At 39.3% G+C, this 17521-nt stretch overlaps 2 protein-coding genes and 1 non-coding gene across 4 annotated transcripts in view; 1 reads left to right on the top strand and 2 right to left on the bottom strand.

Moving 5' to 3' along the window:
- nbr1a (NBR1 autophagy cargo receptor a) overlaps nt 1-17521 on the bottom strand; it is a 504698-nt gene that overhangs the window by 189678 nt on the left and 297499 nt on the right. The window lies entirely within an intron of this gene.
- Nucleotides 2202-2273, bottom strand: trnae-uuc (transfer RNA glutamic acid (anticodon UUC)). Its single transcript has one exon. It is a non-coding gene; the product is annotated as a tRNA-Glu (tRNA).
- Nucleotides 5295-16183, top strand: LOC134003741 (ATP-dependent RNA helicase DHX8). Of its 2 annotated transcripts, none has more exons than XM_062443047.1 (23): nt 5295-5451; nt 5755-5840; nt 6165-6237; nt 7141-7232; nt 7740-7846; nt 7977-8399; nt 8510-8654; nt 9024-9230; nt 9326-9413; nt 9676-9773; nt 9971-10118; nt 10671-10852; nt 11336-11530; nt 11634-11819; nt 11918-12128; nt 12235-12416; nt 12989-13129; nt 13243-13398; nt 13647-13784; nt 13898-14026; nt 14747-14943; nt 15040-15219; nt 15318-16183. In XM_062443047.1, the coding sequence occupies exons 1-23, from the start codon at nt 5343-5345 to the stop codon at nt 15535-15537; spliced, it is 3693 nt and encodes a 1230-aa protein (XP_062299031.1). In that variant the 5' UTR covers nt 5295-5342; the 3' UTR covers nt 15538-16183. The 2 variants fall into 2 exon arrangements, with proteins under 2 accessions (XP_062299031.1, XP_062299030.1); XM_062443046.1 differs by having other exon boundaries at nt 7138-7232.

Here is a 17521-nt window from a genome sequence, read left to right as displayed (position 1 = left end):
TCTACTGGACAGGTCAAGGGGCCAAGAGGATGAGGAGGAATGAGGAAGAGTGAGGCAGCAGCAAAGAGTGTGACAGGATGGAGAACCAGCAGCAGAGGGACAGGACGCTTGGGGAGAGGGAGTTGTAGAGGGAGTGGCAGTGCAGGAGGCTGCATATGGTGCTGATGAAGGGATGGAGGTGGCATTGCAAGGTGAGCGTGGTGAATTACAGCTCGGCAACACTGAGGGAGGAGCAGAAAGAGAGACTGGAGGATGATGCAGAGGCACTAATGGAAGGAGAACGGGACCCCAGGGTGGTGTTTGACGATGATGAGCAGCAAGCTGGTGCTCTTAATCACAAAGAGGACTTGGAAGACCCCAGGTGGATAATGAAAGAAATGTGGAGATAGGGCAATGTCAACCCCCCAGAAGTCCTTGTCCTAGATATATAGTGGAGCATAAAGACTGTTTGGATTGGTCGTTAACAGTTGATAAAATGAAGCTTTTGTATGTTGAACTCTTCCCTTTCTCAGTCAGCTAAAATCTGCTCCTCATTTATACTTAGTGCTGACTTTAATTTAGGTTTAAAGGGCAATGTAAAAAAGGATTGTAAAGGGTTTGTGCTGGTTAACCCAAAGTGAAGAATTTGTCAGTAAAGTCAGTCTTATGCAGGATCATTTATTGAAGCTTGATAAAGAGAGCAGGAGTTACAGTACAAATAAAAACACAATGCAATGCCACTCAATTCTGCGACAATAGCATTTAAATCCTTCTCCAAATCCTTTACCCCCTACTACCTCCAAATAATAATATTCTTCACACATTTAAGCCTCTATAAACAAGATAAAACATTAACTGAAGTGCATGCAGTCTGTACACAGGTTACTTGCTTTCCATGCTGAGTGGAAACCAGTGTGAGTGTGTTACTCGAATCATGAAACTGTGTGATGGTGTTTTAGGGAATTTTGGGGGGAATTTTACAGTTTTTCAGAGTCAGGATCTAATAAATGACTAGAACTTTTTTATGTATTTGGTGTTTGAAGTCATGTCAAACAACAATATTAGGCTATCTTGGCTCAATTGTTGAGTGTCTATGGGATCCAGTAACAACCATCATCCCATAGGCATCCCAAGAACTGAGCAAAACAAAGCAAGTAAACTAATGGGAGGTGAGGGGTTACCTCTTTCCAAGATTTGTCTGAGGGGAGACCCAAAGCCTCAGACTTTAAAAACCTCTGCCACAGGTTACATCCAACCTTATCAAGCCAGCTGCTTACCCCAGCCAACCTCAGTAGACAGAGATGAACCGCTCCGAAAGAAACTGGTCATGACCTACTGCTCTCAGGATAGTAAATGACCAGAGAATGAGCTGGGCGGGAGTAAAGGAGATGCCTTGTGGGAAAAGGTACTGAAGATGTTAAAAGCAGCAGCCCAATGGTTCATGTTCACAGCTGGCAGATGAATCACCATGCTAAAAGGTTTATCTTGTAGTCCTCCGACGGTAGAAAATCCCTTCACTCTCATACAGAACCTGCACATGTGGCCGTCTGTTAAGTGTTATTCATCTTCTCCAGGCTGTTAAAGCATGGATGGATGGATGAGGCAGAGATGCCGGTGAGCAGAGGGTCCCTGCATCTGTGGCCCCCGACGGTACTGAACCAAGTCTACTGCTGTGAAGGAGATATTTTAGGATAAAGGTGAACAAGATAACATTTTACAGGATATAAGACGATATAACAATCATTAAAATATACCAATGTAATGATTAAGAAACATCCTGTGTTAAATAATAGATGTGGAACAATGGGAATGGCCAAACACCTGATCTTAAGTAGAGCAGTTCAAATATATGATCACCTGCAGCTAGAAAGCATGTAGTTATTCAGATTCATACATACCTTAATTCTCTCCATGCTTGCCTCCATCTGATTCAACTCCTGTTATAGCAATGTCTACATCAATCAGTGGTGATCTACAATTGTTTAAGTTGGTTTTCAGTGACTGAATACTTATGTTGTTTCATGCTGAGTGATAATACGGTCTCATACAGCCAGCTAACTTTGTGTTTTCTGATTTTATACAATATACAACTATAGTCCTGCTCTGAGGTAAACAAGAGCATTTCTGTACTTAGAGTTCAAGTATCTAGCACTGTTTGACATGCTTTGGGGCACTCAATTCCTGTGAGCTTTTCTTTACCTGATTGTTAAGAGCAAAGTGTGTTCCCATACCGGGAGTTGAACCCGGGCCGCCTGGGTGAAAACCAGGAATCCTGACCGCTAGACCATATGGGACCTGGTCTCAGGATCTCAGAGCAGCTTTGCTACACTTTGCTAAGTACTGATTTCACCACTGAAGTTGAATAAAGCCCCCCCTTGCCCTTACCATAAGTTAATTAAATACTTTCTTTCTTCAAAACCAAAAGGAAAGACAATTTGTGTCAATGAGTCCAGTCAGAGAGGCTCCTGACCGTACACCCTTTTTATTCACTATTGTGGCCACTTCAAAGGCTTTGTGAAATTAAAGGTCACACAACACAGTTCTGGAAATGTTACCAACATGACTTCACACCCCCCCCCCCCCCCCTCATGAAAATATTATTGATAAAGGTATTATGCTACACTTAAGATATGCTGTCCGTGAAGCTATAATTATAAATAGGTTAAAAGAAAAAGTATTATGATTAGTCAATTTCTGCAATAATACTATAAAATGCATTGATTTTTGAATTTGGTACAAATACAAGGAACAGCATACATTTCTATTAAATGACTTGATTTACTGGTCAGTGCGTCACCCCCAGTAAAACACTCTCAATTTTAACAAGTCCAACCTGTTATTACAAAACCATGAATCATGACTGCATGTAGTGACACTTTGTATACTGGCCAAGATAAAAACGAGAGATAAAATCACAGTAGAAACCCAAGCTGGGTGTGTTCAAGATTGCATGCAGTGATTTATCACTAGGAGGCACAGTAGAAGCCAGAATTCATATATCTTGTGTGATTTTTATTGATTAAGTCTTCTTTTCTGTTCAACAGTTTGTTTCTCATGACTCACTGACAACACAATGTGGCCAAAGGTGTGTGGACAATTTAATATTGCACCCATATGTGATTGATACATATTTGTTCGCTCCAGAGCATTAGTAAGGTCGGGGAAAAACATTGGGATACAGTCGGATGGTGTAAAAGTTAGAGCTCTGTCCAGGCCGGCCAAGTACATCCACACCAAACTAGGAAAACCAATATCGATCTCATTCTTTGCATGAGGTCATTGTCATGTTGAAACAGAAAATTGCTCTCCCAAAAATGTTAAACTTTAAAAGTTGGGTTCACAATTTGTTCGAATCTGTCTTAAAGCAATAGTCAAGTTCCCAAATAAACACTGAAATAGTTTTTTATCTCACTGTAATCATTCCTCCTGTTCATCCTGACCATTTAAAGATCCCTTCATAATGCGCTTACAATCCACAGTCCTGCTTTTGTGCAAAGACAATGTATTTAAAAGTCGATCTGAAGCTAATATGAAGCTTCAGCCGTCTTAATGAGTCAAATTAAGTGCCAAAGTTCCTCTTTTTGTTACTATACTACAACCGCAGCTCAACAGGGAAACACTAAGAGGAAATTTGATGCTGATAAGACTGTAAATGTGTCAGATATCCACTTGATATGACTAACTCAGACTGATGAAGCCTCATATAAGCTTCACATCTACTTTTAAATGACTGTGTGGACACACTGTGGATTTTGGCCCCCATCACTTACATAGAAAGCACATTTGAAGGGGATCTTTGAATAGTCAGTATTAACAGGAGGAATGATTACTGCAAGGAAAACTTCTTTCAGTGTTCACATAGACACCTGACTTTTGTTTTAAGACAAACTTTAAAAACTGTGAACCTGTTCTTTAAGATCCCCCTTCATTGGAACAAGCCCCAGTGCAATTATCTAAATACGTTCCGTCCAAATAGTGAAAGTCACAGGGGCAACATTTACATACACAATATTGTTAAGCCATTAAAGTTAATACATTATTCATTATCCTGAAACTAATTATTCAAGCAACAAGGTCAGCATAGACATTATGCAGCTTTAGCTATGCATCTCAAGGGTTATGACTCTATGTCTACAAAACAGAGACAATTAAATTAATAGAGTTCATGTATTTGGACACAACAGAGCAAGGCCTTAGATGTTGAAATGTTGATCCTTTATCAGAAGAATCTGAATCAGCTTTATCGGCCAATTATGTTTACACATACAAGGAATCGGACTCCAATTGAGTGACTCTTAAAGTATTTACACAAAGTAACAACACAGTAATCTTCAGAAATACACACAAGGAATGACAGGTATGGAATACAGATGAAAAAATGTATGTGAAATTTAAACAATATGCTGAGATAAATATTAAATGGTTAAAAAAATACATATAACTTTATATAAATAAGATAGGTGGTTATGTATAGTACATACAGCCTGATGTAAATATACAATAATGAGATGATATTTTACAAACATATGTTCAAATGTGAAGTAAACATTTACACAATGCATAAAGAGAACAAAACCTATTAAGGAGATAATACATATATCGTTATTTCAATGTGTATTAAACATCTTAGACTTGATAAATCACTTTTATCACATACATATTATTCCCTTTCTTCTGTCAAAACTCAAAATGACAAGTTCATATTTTACAGTAAACACTCCACATGTGAACAGTGCATACATCCATGGTGGAGATGTTTAAATTGAAATGAAGCAGTTGCACAGGGATTCAATTTGGGTATTTATAATTGAACAAAATCTCCCAAGCATCATAACAAACAAACACAAACTAAAGCAGAACTTATAATGAAACTTTTGTGGTATTTTTTTAGTTTCAGTTCAGACACAAAGTGCATGTGGGTGGATGTTGCAGCCAACCACAGGTCAATGGTAAGTCTAACTACTTTTTGCACCTCTAGACCCCTTGAAACTGAACAGTTCAGAGATGAAACTGAAAAGTTCAACAGCGAAACTACAAAAATTATGCAGCAGAACGATGGTGACAAAAGAGAAATCCTGTGAATATTTTAATAAAATAGTTTGAAGGTCTTTTTTTTGCCTTCAGTTTATTTTTCACTTTCACTTTAAATCATTTAGGTTCATTGATTTGAGATTTTGTTCAATTATTATGACACCAATATAATCCCAAACAGTCGCAGCACCATCTAGCGGCTACACTGAAGAACAACAACAACTACGTGTTTCCGCTAAAGCCGGAAACGGAAGTTGCCCAAATCCAACATGTCCGCTGGCGTCTAGTAGTGTGAAGCCTGAAACAAAAACACTAAAAACAACTCGTGAAGAATGGCAGAGGGCGGCGTGGATGAGCTTTCACAGCTTGAATACCTGTCTCTGGTGTCCAAGGTGTGCACGGAGCTTGACAACCATCTGGGAATAAGTGACAAAGATCTAGGTTTGTGTATTTTTGTGTCGCCATCGTAACAAAAAAAACTGTGAGCTAACTATGCTAATGCTAACTTAGCTCATGTTGGCTAAAAGCAAAGTGTTGACTATAAATGCCTTTAACTGTGTAATATTCTGATAACATAAGTCTTTTAACAGATTGAGTAGTTTGAATATTATGTCCAGTTTAAGTATAAGTTAGCTATATTCAGCAATCGTTTATATTTGTGGTTGTTTTTGTGTTTTCTATGCAACGTGTGCTAGTTTACATCAACTCCTCTGTTTAAGTTTAACTATTTATTTTCCTTCACAGCTGAATTTGTCATCAGTCTCGCTGAAAAAGAGCCGTCCTTTGATGGATTTAAAGCTCTTTTGCTGCAAAATGGAGCCGAATTCACAGTAAGTTCAACGCCTTCAAAAAGTCACATTATTAATCATAAAGCTTAAAACCCTTAATCAGGCAGAAGTGGAAAATGAGATGTCAATTATTATTTTTATTTACTTTTATATTACTAGTTATTTCATTTGCACCGAAGTAAACATTTCCACAAATAATTGTAAAAATATTTTGTATGTTTTGGATTGTATAAGTTGTATCACCACCAGGATACGTTGCTCTTATTAAAGTATAAAACATGTATGTATCTCCTGGTGGACGTTGCCTGTTGGCTGTTTACTCTTGTTAAAAATGAGGTTAATCTGTTTTGTTTTGATCATTTTTAGGATTCTCTCGTCGGTAATTTGCTCAGACTCATTCAGACTATGCGACCCCCATCCAAGGGTTCTACAAGTAAAGGTAAGTTAGTAGTAGAAGTAGTAAACCTTTTATTTATATTATAGACATCATCAAGGACAATTTCAAAGACAGGAAAGGAAAACTTCAATAAAATATAATTACATAAAGCAATTACAAGGAGATGATGGGATGTTTAAGATCACATTTTTAGAATATCTAAATGGTACAAGTGTGTTTAATTTAAGGAGTTGCTGCAGTTTGTTCAATGAGTCAGGTGCGTTAAAGCTAAAAGCAGTTTTTCCAAGTTCAGACTGAACTCGTTGAACATTAAGTAAAAGCGAATCAGTAAAGCAGGTCTGGTAAAGTTCCTCTGAGTGATAGAGCAGATAAGAAAGGTCATGTTGTATTTTCCTATAAGGGCTTTTAGTCAAAAAGATATCAGTGAGTATCACGCCTCTCTTGGAGAGATGACCATCCGATATATTGTACACAATACATGATGATGTGTGTCATAAACATCTCTGTAAATAAATATTAAGGCAGAGAGATATACAGAATTTAATCCTACTGGTTATCTGCCAGGGGGAATTTAATCACAACTATACTGAAATGTCAGCTACTGATCCAAATAGTAGTCTTGACCTTGTTAAAAGAACAATTTAGTCTACATACTAGGTTAACTGCTAGAGAAAAGTTCACCAAATGCTCAGTATATAACTTAACTCCTCTGCTAATTGTCTACATATTTATTGTTTACATTATAATGATGAAAATTAGGCTTAGGAATTAATTACATGTGACAGTTTTTCTAAAAATACTGCATAATATTTACTGTTATATTTTTTGTTCTTGTACCACTGAAGTGCTACATATCTGACCGTTCTTTACACAATGCTACCTGCTTTGTTTTCTCATCGTAATATGAATGAATTATCTGAACTGTCCTTTTTATTTCCACAGCAGTATATGAAGATGTGGTCAAGCCGAAGTCAGAAAAAGAAAAGTTGAAGGAGTTGTTTCCTGCGCTGTGTCGGGCAAATGATCCGGCACCAAAGGTATGATACTGTGTGTTTGGGCTTTCACACATTAATCATAGGTGTCTCCTCCTCATGTTGTGCCACCAAGCATATTAACACCTAAAGGGAGACATCATGTTTCATTTGGGATGCACTACACACACATTTAAGATGTTGTGAATTTGCATGTTGCAACTTTGAACCTCCTACACAATATATTTGTTATTATAGGATGAATTTAGAAGTTAGGATAGACTCTCTAATTCATTACTTAACTGTCAGCACATTATGACAAGCAGGGAAATGCATACAAAGGGAATGAGGGAGTTCACTGCTACACTGCCATGCCATTCTTGTCATGGCATCGCTCTCACTTTGTTAATTACATAAAAAACCTGAAAATGAAAATGGAAGAGAGATTGTATGAATTTAAGACAGAGAAATCAGTCAGTGTTTATAAAAAATAAGAATCTTCCTTCTAAATAGATGAATATAAAAGATGTGATCTTGGTACCTTGTTGCAAATGTTTTTTTTTACGTCCTCAGAAACTACTCGACGAAGATGACGTGAAAGTAGCAGCTGATGCCATGAAAGAGCTGGAGATGTTCATGCCCAGTGTCAGCGTGCCAGAAACGAAACCCAGCAAGAGCAGGTGAGTTAACTGAGGAGATCCATTTTTATATTCCTATCTGAAAAGAAACATGATGTTCAATATGTTAGATATACAAAAATACCACAACCAGCAATTACACACTTATTTTTGATGTCTTCTCGTCTTCCAGGTCAGAAAAGAGCAGACGTCACAGCCGCAGTCGCAGCAGAAGCAGAGAAAAGGACAGACACAGGGATAGAGATAGAGACAGAGATCGGGACAGAGACAGAGACCGTGACAGGGACAGGAAGAGGCGTCATCGCTCTCGCTCTAAATCCAGGTCTCGCTCCAGAGACCGCGATCGTCACAGAGAGAGAGACCGAGACAGAGACCACGGCAAACGAAGGGATAAATCTTCCCGTTGGACCGAACGCTCGCCGAGCCCCAGAAAGGACCAAGAAAAAGACAAAGACAAAGAAAGAGACTCTGACCGCTGGAAGGACAAACACGTGGACCGCCCTCCGCCAGAGGAGCCGTCTGTCGGTGACATCTATAACGGCAAAGTGACCAGCATCATGCAGTTTGGATGCTTCGTTCAGCTGGAGGGACTGAGGTCAGTATAAGGATGATGATGTTTCCTTTTTGCTGAGGAAAACATAAATTCTGTAAGTTGCATGCAAGCATAAGTTCACAGGAGGTAACCGTGTCGTTCTCTATTTGTAGGAAACGATGGGAGGGTTTGGTACATATTTCAGAGCTGCGTAGAGAGGGCCGCGTGGCCAACGTTGCCGATGTGGTCAGCAAGGGCCAAAGAGTCAAGATCAAAGTGCTTTCATTCACCGGCTCCAAGACCAGCCTCAGCATGAAGGTAAGAAAACAAAGAAGAGTGTGAAGAGTCTGAATTGAAGTTGAAATGTATCTGTGTACAGTACAAAATGTATGGGGAAATATTCAACACTTCTTTATGTGACCCTGTGTGGAAAATGTACATCTTGATAGCAGAATTGGTGCTTTATTTAGTAAGTTAAAGAAAAATACAATAGGAAAGTTCAGTTTTCAGTTTAATCCTAAATTACCTCAATATCAGAGCACACCATGTTTTAAGCCTGTAGGTCATTATCAACTAAATCAGGAATTAAGAGAATATTAGGAAATACTACACATTTTATCATCATGTGACTGCCTCTTTATGGGTAGACTGTTGTCCCCTAAATTGAAAGCATACCTTCTTTTTCAGGATGTGGACCAGGAGACGGGAGAAGATCTAAACCCCAACAGGAGGAGGAACGTAGGCCCTGATGGAGGGGAGGAGATAACCATGAGGAACCCCGACCGGCCGAGCAACCTGAACCTGGGCAACGCCCCCGAGATGGAGCAGGATGACACACTGGAGCGCAAGAGGCTCACCAAAATTTCTGATCCGGAGAAATGGGAAATCAAACAGGTGGGATTTTATGGATCCCTGCACATGTTCAAAGTGACAGAAGCTCCATTTGAGTGTTTGAGGAGAATTTCATGGTGTTTGTCTCCCTCCTTCAGATGATCGCTGCCAACGTTTTGTCCAAGGAGGAGTTCCCTGATTTCGACGATGAGACAGGAATCCTTCCTAAAGTTGATGATGAAGAGGGTAAGAGTCACAGAGCTGCTTTAATTACAGAATACACACACAGAATTTCTTATGTGTGTGCAAAAGGTGAGGGTTTTAACTCATGTTTGTTAGTTTTTTATTTGACTTTCTTGATATTTGATTCATCATTCATAAAGAGCTCTATACACAAACAGTCATTTAATAATTCTGCATTTCCTTTTGGGTGAGACATTAAACATTCATATGAAATAATACTGAGAGTGGACTGCTTACAAATTGGTTGTGTTTGTCATCATTTTAGACGAAGACTTGGAAATTGAGCTTGTTGAAGAGGAGCCGCCTTTCCTGAGGGGACACACCAAACAAAGCATGGACATGAGCCCTGTAAAGATTGTCAAGGTAAAGTTTATCTCAACTGAAAGAAGACTATTCAAGACCTGGATGGAAATATGTAGTTTAATTAAGTCTCATACAATTCCGTATCAAATTATATCTAATAAGTCACTGTCTACTGTCTAATTTAGGAAAACGGCTATTGGAAAGTTAGTGGAACAAATTTTCGGTAATGTAATATATCTTCCTTTTCCCGTCTGTAGAATCCAGATGGCTCTTTGTCCCAGGCGGCCATGATGCAGAGCGCTCTGGCGAAGGAGCGGCGAGAGCTGAAGCAGGCGGCACGCGAGGCAGAAATGGACTCCATCCCCATGGGGCTAAACAAACACTGGGTCGACCCGCTGCCAGACGGTTAGAAAGCCATTAGAAGTGCATATTAAGTCATTTTTAATGAACAGATGTGGATGCTTAAGGATGATTCATCAAATCAGTGTGTAGCCATAAAAAAAAAACATCTGCCAACATGAAATTAACATATTGATTATCTAAACCGCTGTCTTTATATTTGATTTAATCTATTTAGACTGCTATGTTTGCTTTTGGCACTTTTTAAATATATAAGAATCAATTTAGGATTGTAGTCCAGCTTTATTGAAACCACAGCCCACTCTGAATCAGACATATTAGACTTCCTCCATGCCAGCAGTCTGCACCCCTCAGGCTCACCAGTGCTGGAGATGGTTATCTGGCTTCCTGCAGACCCCTATCTGGCCGGATGGAATAGTCATGCTGTGGTTCAGTATGTGTGTGGGTGCCCTCCGTGGCCCCAGGTGGTCTTAAATAGCTTCCAAGGGTGGGCAGCATTATCTGCAGAGCTGGCTGTAATGTAGCTATTCACCGAGGGGCATTTGTTCGATTGGAATCTTTTCTTATCTTATTTTCGACCGCTTCTTCTTTTTACAGCTGATGGTCGCCAAATTGCAGCCAACATGAGAGGCATCGGCATGATGCCCAATGACATTCCCGAGTGGAAGAAGCACGCTTTTGGGGGCAACAAGGCCTCCTACGGAAAGAAGACCCAGATGTCTATTCTGGAGCAGAGGGAGAGTCTGCCCATCTACAAGCTGAAGGAGCAGCTCATTCAGGTTCAATACTGTTTAAAAGAAATACTCATTAAAATATTTAGTATCTAGTTTCACATTGAAGTTTAGGTTTCATTCAAGATGTGATTTTCTTTTTACAAGCAGATGTTGATCCTTAAATTCATTTATTTTTTGAGATGCACTGGAAACAGCCACCAAACATAAATTACCAGATTTCAGACTCTTTTTTTCTTAAATGTGTAGACCCTCATGACCAAGGCTCAACTGATACTGGATTTTAGGGGCTGATGCTGATATGAGGGAGCAAAAATGCATTAATATTGATATATTGGCCAATAACGTTATCCTCATTAATTATATAAAATAAACAGTAAACCCCAAAGTAAACACAAAAATCAAATATGCATTGAATGCGTCCTATATAACTATAATAACTTTATATATATATTCACCTATATATCTGTGATAGGTCTATATCAGTGCCAATTTATAACTTTTGCTCCCTCTGTATTAAATCTATCACAGGCTGTTCATGACAACCAGATTCTGATCGTCATTGGAGAAACCGGGTCCGGTAAGACCACGCAGATCACTCAGTACCTGGCAGAGGCCGGTTACACCACCCGAGGAAAGATCGGCTGCACTCAGCCTCGTCGTGTGGCCGCCATGTCCGTGGCCAAGAGAGTCTCTGAGGAGTACGGTTGCTGTTTGGGACAAGAGGTGACTGAACTAACCCTAAAATCTGCTTTCTGTTACTGTATACTTGAATCAAAACACATCGGAAACTGAGATTAATCTTTTTTTTCCTCTCTCTCTCTCTCAGGTGGGTTACACCATCCGTTTTGAGGACTGCACCAGCCCTGAGACGGTTATCAAGTACATGACAGACGGTATGCTGTTGAGAGAGTGTCTCATCGACTCTGAGCTGGGTCAGTACGCCATCATCATGTTGGACGAAGCTCACGAGAGGACCATCCACACTGACGTCCTCTTTGGTCTGCTCAAGAAGGTAAGCAAGATGACAGCAGACATGAGAGGCTAAAAATAAAAAGTTGTTCTATTTGTGCCGGTAAAAAAAGAAGCTGAGTGTGTCTTTGTTTCTCTCAGACTGTAATGAAACGCACAGACATGAAGCTGATCGTAACGTCGGCTACGCTGGACGCCGTTAAGTTCTCTCAGTATTTCTACGAAGCTCCCATCTTCACCATCCCCGGTAGAACGTATCCAGTCGAGGTTCTCTACACCAAAGAGCCTGAGACGGACTACCTGGATGCCAGTCTCATCACTGTCATGCAGATCCATCTGACCGAACCTCCAGGTATGCTTTTAAGATGTTGAAAACACAGTGTTGTAGGTGGCCTCTTCATCAGTAGACAGTAACTTTAGCCCATATTAACACCCGTTGTCCCTTCTCCGTCGTCTAGGTGACGTCCTGGTCTTCTTGACTGGACAGGAAGAGATCGACACAGCCTGTGAGATCCTCTATGAGCGAATGAAGTCTCTGGGTCCAGATGTTCCTGAACTGATCATCCTGCCGGTCTACTCTGCTCTGCCCAGTGAGATGCAGACCAGAATCTTTGACCCTGCACCCCCAGGCAGCAGAAAGGTGCCTAATTTTTAACGTAATTTTTATGTTTTAAATGTGTGGGGCAAATGTTTACCCTAATTACCCCTTGCTGGCTATCTTTTACCTCCAAGGTTTCTTTTTTGAAGCATGCAAGACCAAAAACATGTTGGCTCTAGAAAGGATGTTAAGATTATCGTGGTGACTGGTGTATTCATTATTCCAGTTGAGACATTAAATAGTTCTGAAAAGCAGGTACAGGATATAGTTTGGTGTATATATGTAGTAACCAGTCATTTCAGGTTTCTCTTGGTTGCATTACTGTTTTAAATGGAAATTATTTAGTATGAATTGTTCTAGAAACTCATCAATCTTTATTTATATATCGCCAAATCACAACAACAATCTCAAGGCACTTTTCACATAGAGCAGGTCTAGAGAACAGGACGGGAATATTAAGTACAATTGTGCATTTGTCTCAATTTGGGCCTCAGCTGACATATAGTAATGTTTTTGTCCTGTTGAGTTTACTTAAACACCAGTGATGTCATAAAATGTATAATTTTAGTGATTGTACTGTTTGACTTGACCTATATTCTTTTTCTTTTTTTTAGGTGGTCATTGCTACAAACATTGCAGAGACGTCTCTGACCATCGATGGAATCTACTATGTAGTAGATCCTGGCTTCGTCAAGCAGAAAGTTTACAACTCTAAGACAGGCATTGACCAGCTGGTGGTGACCCCCATCTCACAGGTGATGTAGCTGATATAATAGGCTTTGTTTTCCTATAAAAGTGTGCCAACCGTACATAAAAGTAATTTAAGGAGTTGAATAACTTACTGAATTGTTTGAATGAAATGTTTCAGGCTCAGGCCAAGCAGAGGGCAGGTCGAGCCGGCAGAACAGGCCCGGGGAAATGTTACAGGCTCTACACAGAGAGAGCTTACAGAGACGAGATGCTGACCACCAACGTGCCTGAGATCCAGAGAACCAACTTGGCCAGCACTGTGCTGTCTCTGAAGGTAAACAGTCTGCATGCAGTCATTGCTTCTTAACTTACAGAAGACATGAACTGCTATTAAGTGAGCGATAATGTAGAAATGTAGGTCAGATATCAAAAGAATTGAGCAGAATTAACCTCTATGATGTGCAAGATCCTGCATGTAGCATTAAATGTTTTGTTCTCAATCGTAAGAAATGTAGCTTTCAATTAAAACCATCTACATAATACATTTGTTCTTTTTCTTCATATTTTTGCTTCCTCCACCAGGCCATGGGCATCAATGACCTCCTGTCTTTTGACTTCATGGACGCTCCTCCGATGGAGACTCTGATCACAGCCATGGAGCAGCTCTACACTCTGGGAGCTCTGGACGACGAGGGCTTACTCACCCGGCTGGGTAGAAGGGTGAGGAATGCTTTTATTATGTGGTCTCTCTGTTGCAAAGATAAAGATGATAAATCTATTTATTATTCCTCCTTCCTTTTGTATTTATCTCATCTTGTCTTTATATTTTCCAGATGGCTGAGTTCCCTCTGGAGCCCATGTTGTGTAAGATGTTGATCATGTCCGTCCATCTGGGCTGCAGTGAAGAGATGCTCACCATCGTGTCCATGCTGTCTGTGCAGAACGTCTTCTACAGGCCAAAGGTACAACCATTATTACACTGTATATTTAATATCACTGTGGACAGCTTTACATTTTCATTGGGAATGCACACAGTTTCTTTTCACAGTCCATGGAAAGTAACAAACTGATATTGAAAGACTGATGATATACTCTTTATGAATAAAATAAATCTGACTATTTGTATAGCACTTTTCATACATAGTAATATAACAGTGTGCTTTACATAGTAAAAAAACAAAACACAAAAGAAGACAAGAAAATAAAAAGAAATAATGACTCAATATAAACAGGAACCAAGGAAACGCTATCATTCTCATGAAATAAACAAATAAAATAAAGGATAATAAAGAATTAATATAATATAATAAAATAAAGTAGGGAAAACCAGAAATATGAGATGAAGTTTTAAAAAAACAGGTTGAAGTATGGTGTAAAATAACATATAGAGAGTTAAGCCTGTTTGTTTTTCAAAATGATTGAAATAATTTCTCAATGCAGATTTTTCCCTCAATTTTAATTTTATGATAAGAATTGAGATCAGACCAGGACAGAGAAGAGCTTGTGTTTTAACGTATGATCCAGATCTATATCTCTTAGTATCTTTTAAAACTCTAGTTACCAATTTTTTATCATCTTCTGACAGACTCTATGCATTCATCATTTGGTCTCAGCATTTCTCCGTATATAGATCAAATCGAGCTGTACATTTAATCTATTTCATTTTTCTTTTTGTGATAAAGGATAAGCAGGCGTTGGCTGACCAGAAGAAAGCAAAGTTCCATCAACCTGAAGGTGACCATCTCACGCTGCTGGCCGTCTACAACTCCTGGAAGAACAACAAGTTCTCCAACCCCTGGTGTTACGAGAACTTCATCCAGGCTCGCTCCCTGCGTAGAGCCCAGGACATCCGCAAACAGATGTTGGGTATCATGGACAGGTATGATAGACTCATCATGTTAAGGCCAACATGACATTACATTAAAAGCTTTTCCTGATTTCTTACTATCATCCAACATGCTTTTCTTCTCTTCAGGCATAAACTGGATGTGGTGTCTTGTGGCAAAGCAACAGTTCGTGTCCAGAAAGCCATCTGCAGTGGTTTCTTCAGGAACGCTGCCAAAAAGGATCCTCAGGAAGGCTACCGAACCCTCATAGACCAGCAAGTTGTCTACATCCATCCCTCCAGCGCTCTGTTTAACCGTCAACCTGAGTGGTACGACACAAACCCAATTTTAGACTTTAAGAAAAGAAGAGATTGTCCTGTTTTAAAAAAAAAAAGTCTTGTAACATCCTCTCCTTTCTTGTCCGCAGGGTTGTGTACCACGAGTTGGTGCTGACCACCAAGGAGTACATGAGAGAGGTGACCACCATCGACCCTCGCTGGCTGGTGGAGTTTTCACCAACCTTCTTCAAAGTGTCCGACCCAACGCGTCTCAGCAAGCAGAAGAAACAACAGCGTCTGGAGCCGCTCTACAACCGCTACGAAGAACCCAACGCCTGGAGAATCTCTCGTGCTTTCAGACGGCGCTGAGAAGTTTGACAGCGATGATGGAGTCAGATGTAAAAGAGTGTTACTGGTCATGTGGTCAGACCCTGCTGGTTACCATCTCAACTGTGTATGCACTCCTGTAAAAAAAAAAAGAAAACTTACACGATGTTCAACAGTTTCTAAATCAAAGTCTGTCTGCGTTTCCTGAATATGTCTTAAAGTCTGTGAGAATTTTATCGACTTAGTTTGCTCCTAATTATTAGATATTAGAATCAAAATGTCTGTAGCACACACAGGCAGACAGGATTGAATTTTAGTGTCATGTAAGAAAGTTAAAAGCTTTTTACTTTGAATAGCACTCAACAATAAACGCAAAGAAAAACCTTCATATTTGTCTTTGAGACACTGATTTTAACAGCAGACTATTTATTTTGACTCTGTAAATTGTAATAGCATAATGATACGCCTGAATAAGGACCAGATTGATAACATAAGTCAGACTGGGGTCTTTATGTTTCACTCGTTAATACTTGCCGGTGGGTTTAGGGAACTGCATATATGTTTGATAAATTTTGTACAATGCCCGATGCTTTGACTCACATGTCTGTGTATCTGAGACGGTTTCTTTGCTACATGTATCAGTGGAAGTATAAAAATTTGTCCTCAATAAAAGATACATTTTCTTAAATCTGTTGGATTTTGTTCTTTTACACAAACTGATGGAAAGGTGGAGATACTCTGCTTATCTGAGGGGGAGGGGGTGGTGTCAATCGCCTAAATCACAAAACTATTTCAGAGTAGACAAATCTGCCTGAACCAAGCAAATATCTGAAGTCAAGCTAAACATTGTGCAAGATGTCATTTTAATTTGAACTTTACTCTGTCCAAATCCACCGATACTATATCTATAGGAGAGAGAGGTGGAAGATGTTACAGTGTAGATGGAGATCTCTTGTAAATGGCAGTCATGCTTTTGAAATAAAAAAGCGTGTTTTAAGGATTTTCTTAAGGTAATTATACTTTTTGGAAAAACCAAATCCAACACAAATGATTTAGTGAATGAATTATTATTGGTCAATATTGGTCAGTATTGGTATAATTAGAATGTATTTCTATATATGGTCAAGTGGCTCAGGCTACAAGCCAGACGGTTGAGTATGTCCATCATCAGAATTACATACATAGGACAAATTTAGTTGGAAAGGCCCCAACTGAACGATCATACTCTGTCAACGATGCCCCTCGGAAAACAGCTGACACACACACACACACACACACACACACACACACACACACACACCATGAAGGGTATACGTAAGTGTTTTGTTGTCTGGTCACATCTTAGAATTGTCTCATGCATGAAGGCGATTTCTCCGAGCTCGTATTCATTAAACATGAATGAAGAAAATAATTTCTAATCCGTCTCATCTTTGCATATACAAGAATCATCACAGAAAGAATCAGACTCTCAGGACTCTATAGTTAATGAACCCAGAGGGAAAGGCAATAATAATGACAGAACTATCCAAAGTACATTAAACCTGTTAAATTAAAACCTTTTGAACCTGTAGCATAAGTGTTTGTCCCATCTCTAACAGACAGGCTCGCAAAATAATTAAAGTTGTGTAAAATAATTTTTAGCAAAACATTTTTATTTATTTTTAGGGGTGCTGAGATCAAATTTAGGGCTGGATTTAAGGATTCAAGGAAGCTTTATTGTCATTGCCACATTACACAGTACATTACATTTTTTTTAAAGGACATATTAAAAGTACATAAAGGACCTGTGCAATACATGTACTTTCTTACAGCAGTAGCAGCAGATTGTATTTTGTGCAAAAATGCAGAAATTGAGGTTAGAGTATGTGTGTAAAAGTGCACAAGTTGTGTCTAAAATCGCCACTGTTCCCATGTTTAAATAAGTAATTTAAATAGTTACATTACTTATTGTATTAAATACCTATTACATTTCCAAAGTAACCTTTCCAATCCTGAGTACTTCCCAGGCAGGTTTAAATGTGTTTTA

The sequence above is a fragment of the Scomber scombrus genome, chromosome 21 (assembly GCF_963691925.1).
Source record: "Scomber scombrus chromosome 21, fScoSco1.1, whole genome shotgun sequence".
Taxonomy (NCBI): domain Eukaryota; kingdom Metazoa; phylum Chordata; class Actinopteri; order Scombriformes; family Scombridae; genus Scomber; species Scomber scombrus.
Note: the sequence above shows the minus strand (reverse complement) of the source record. Positions and strands in the feature narration are given on the sequence as shown.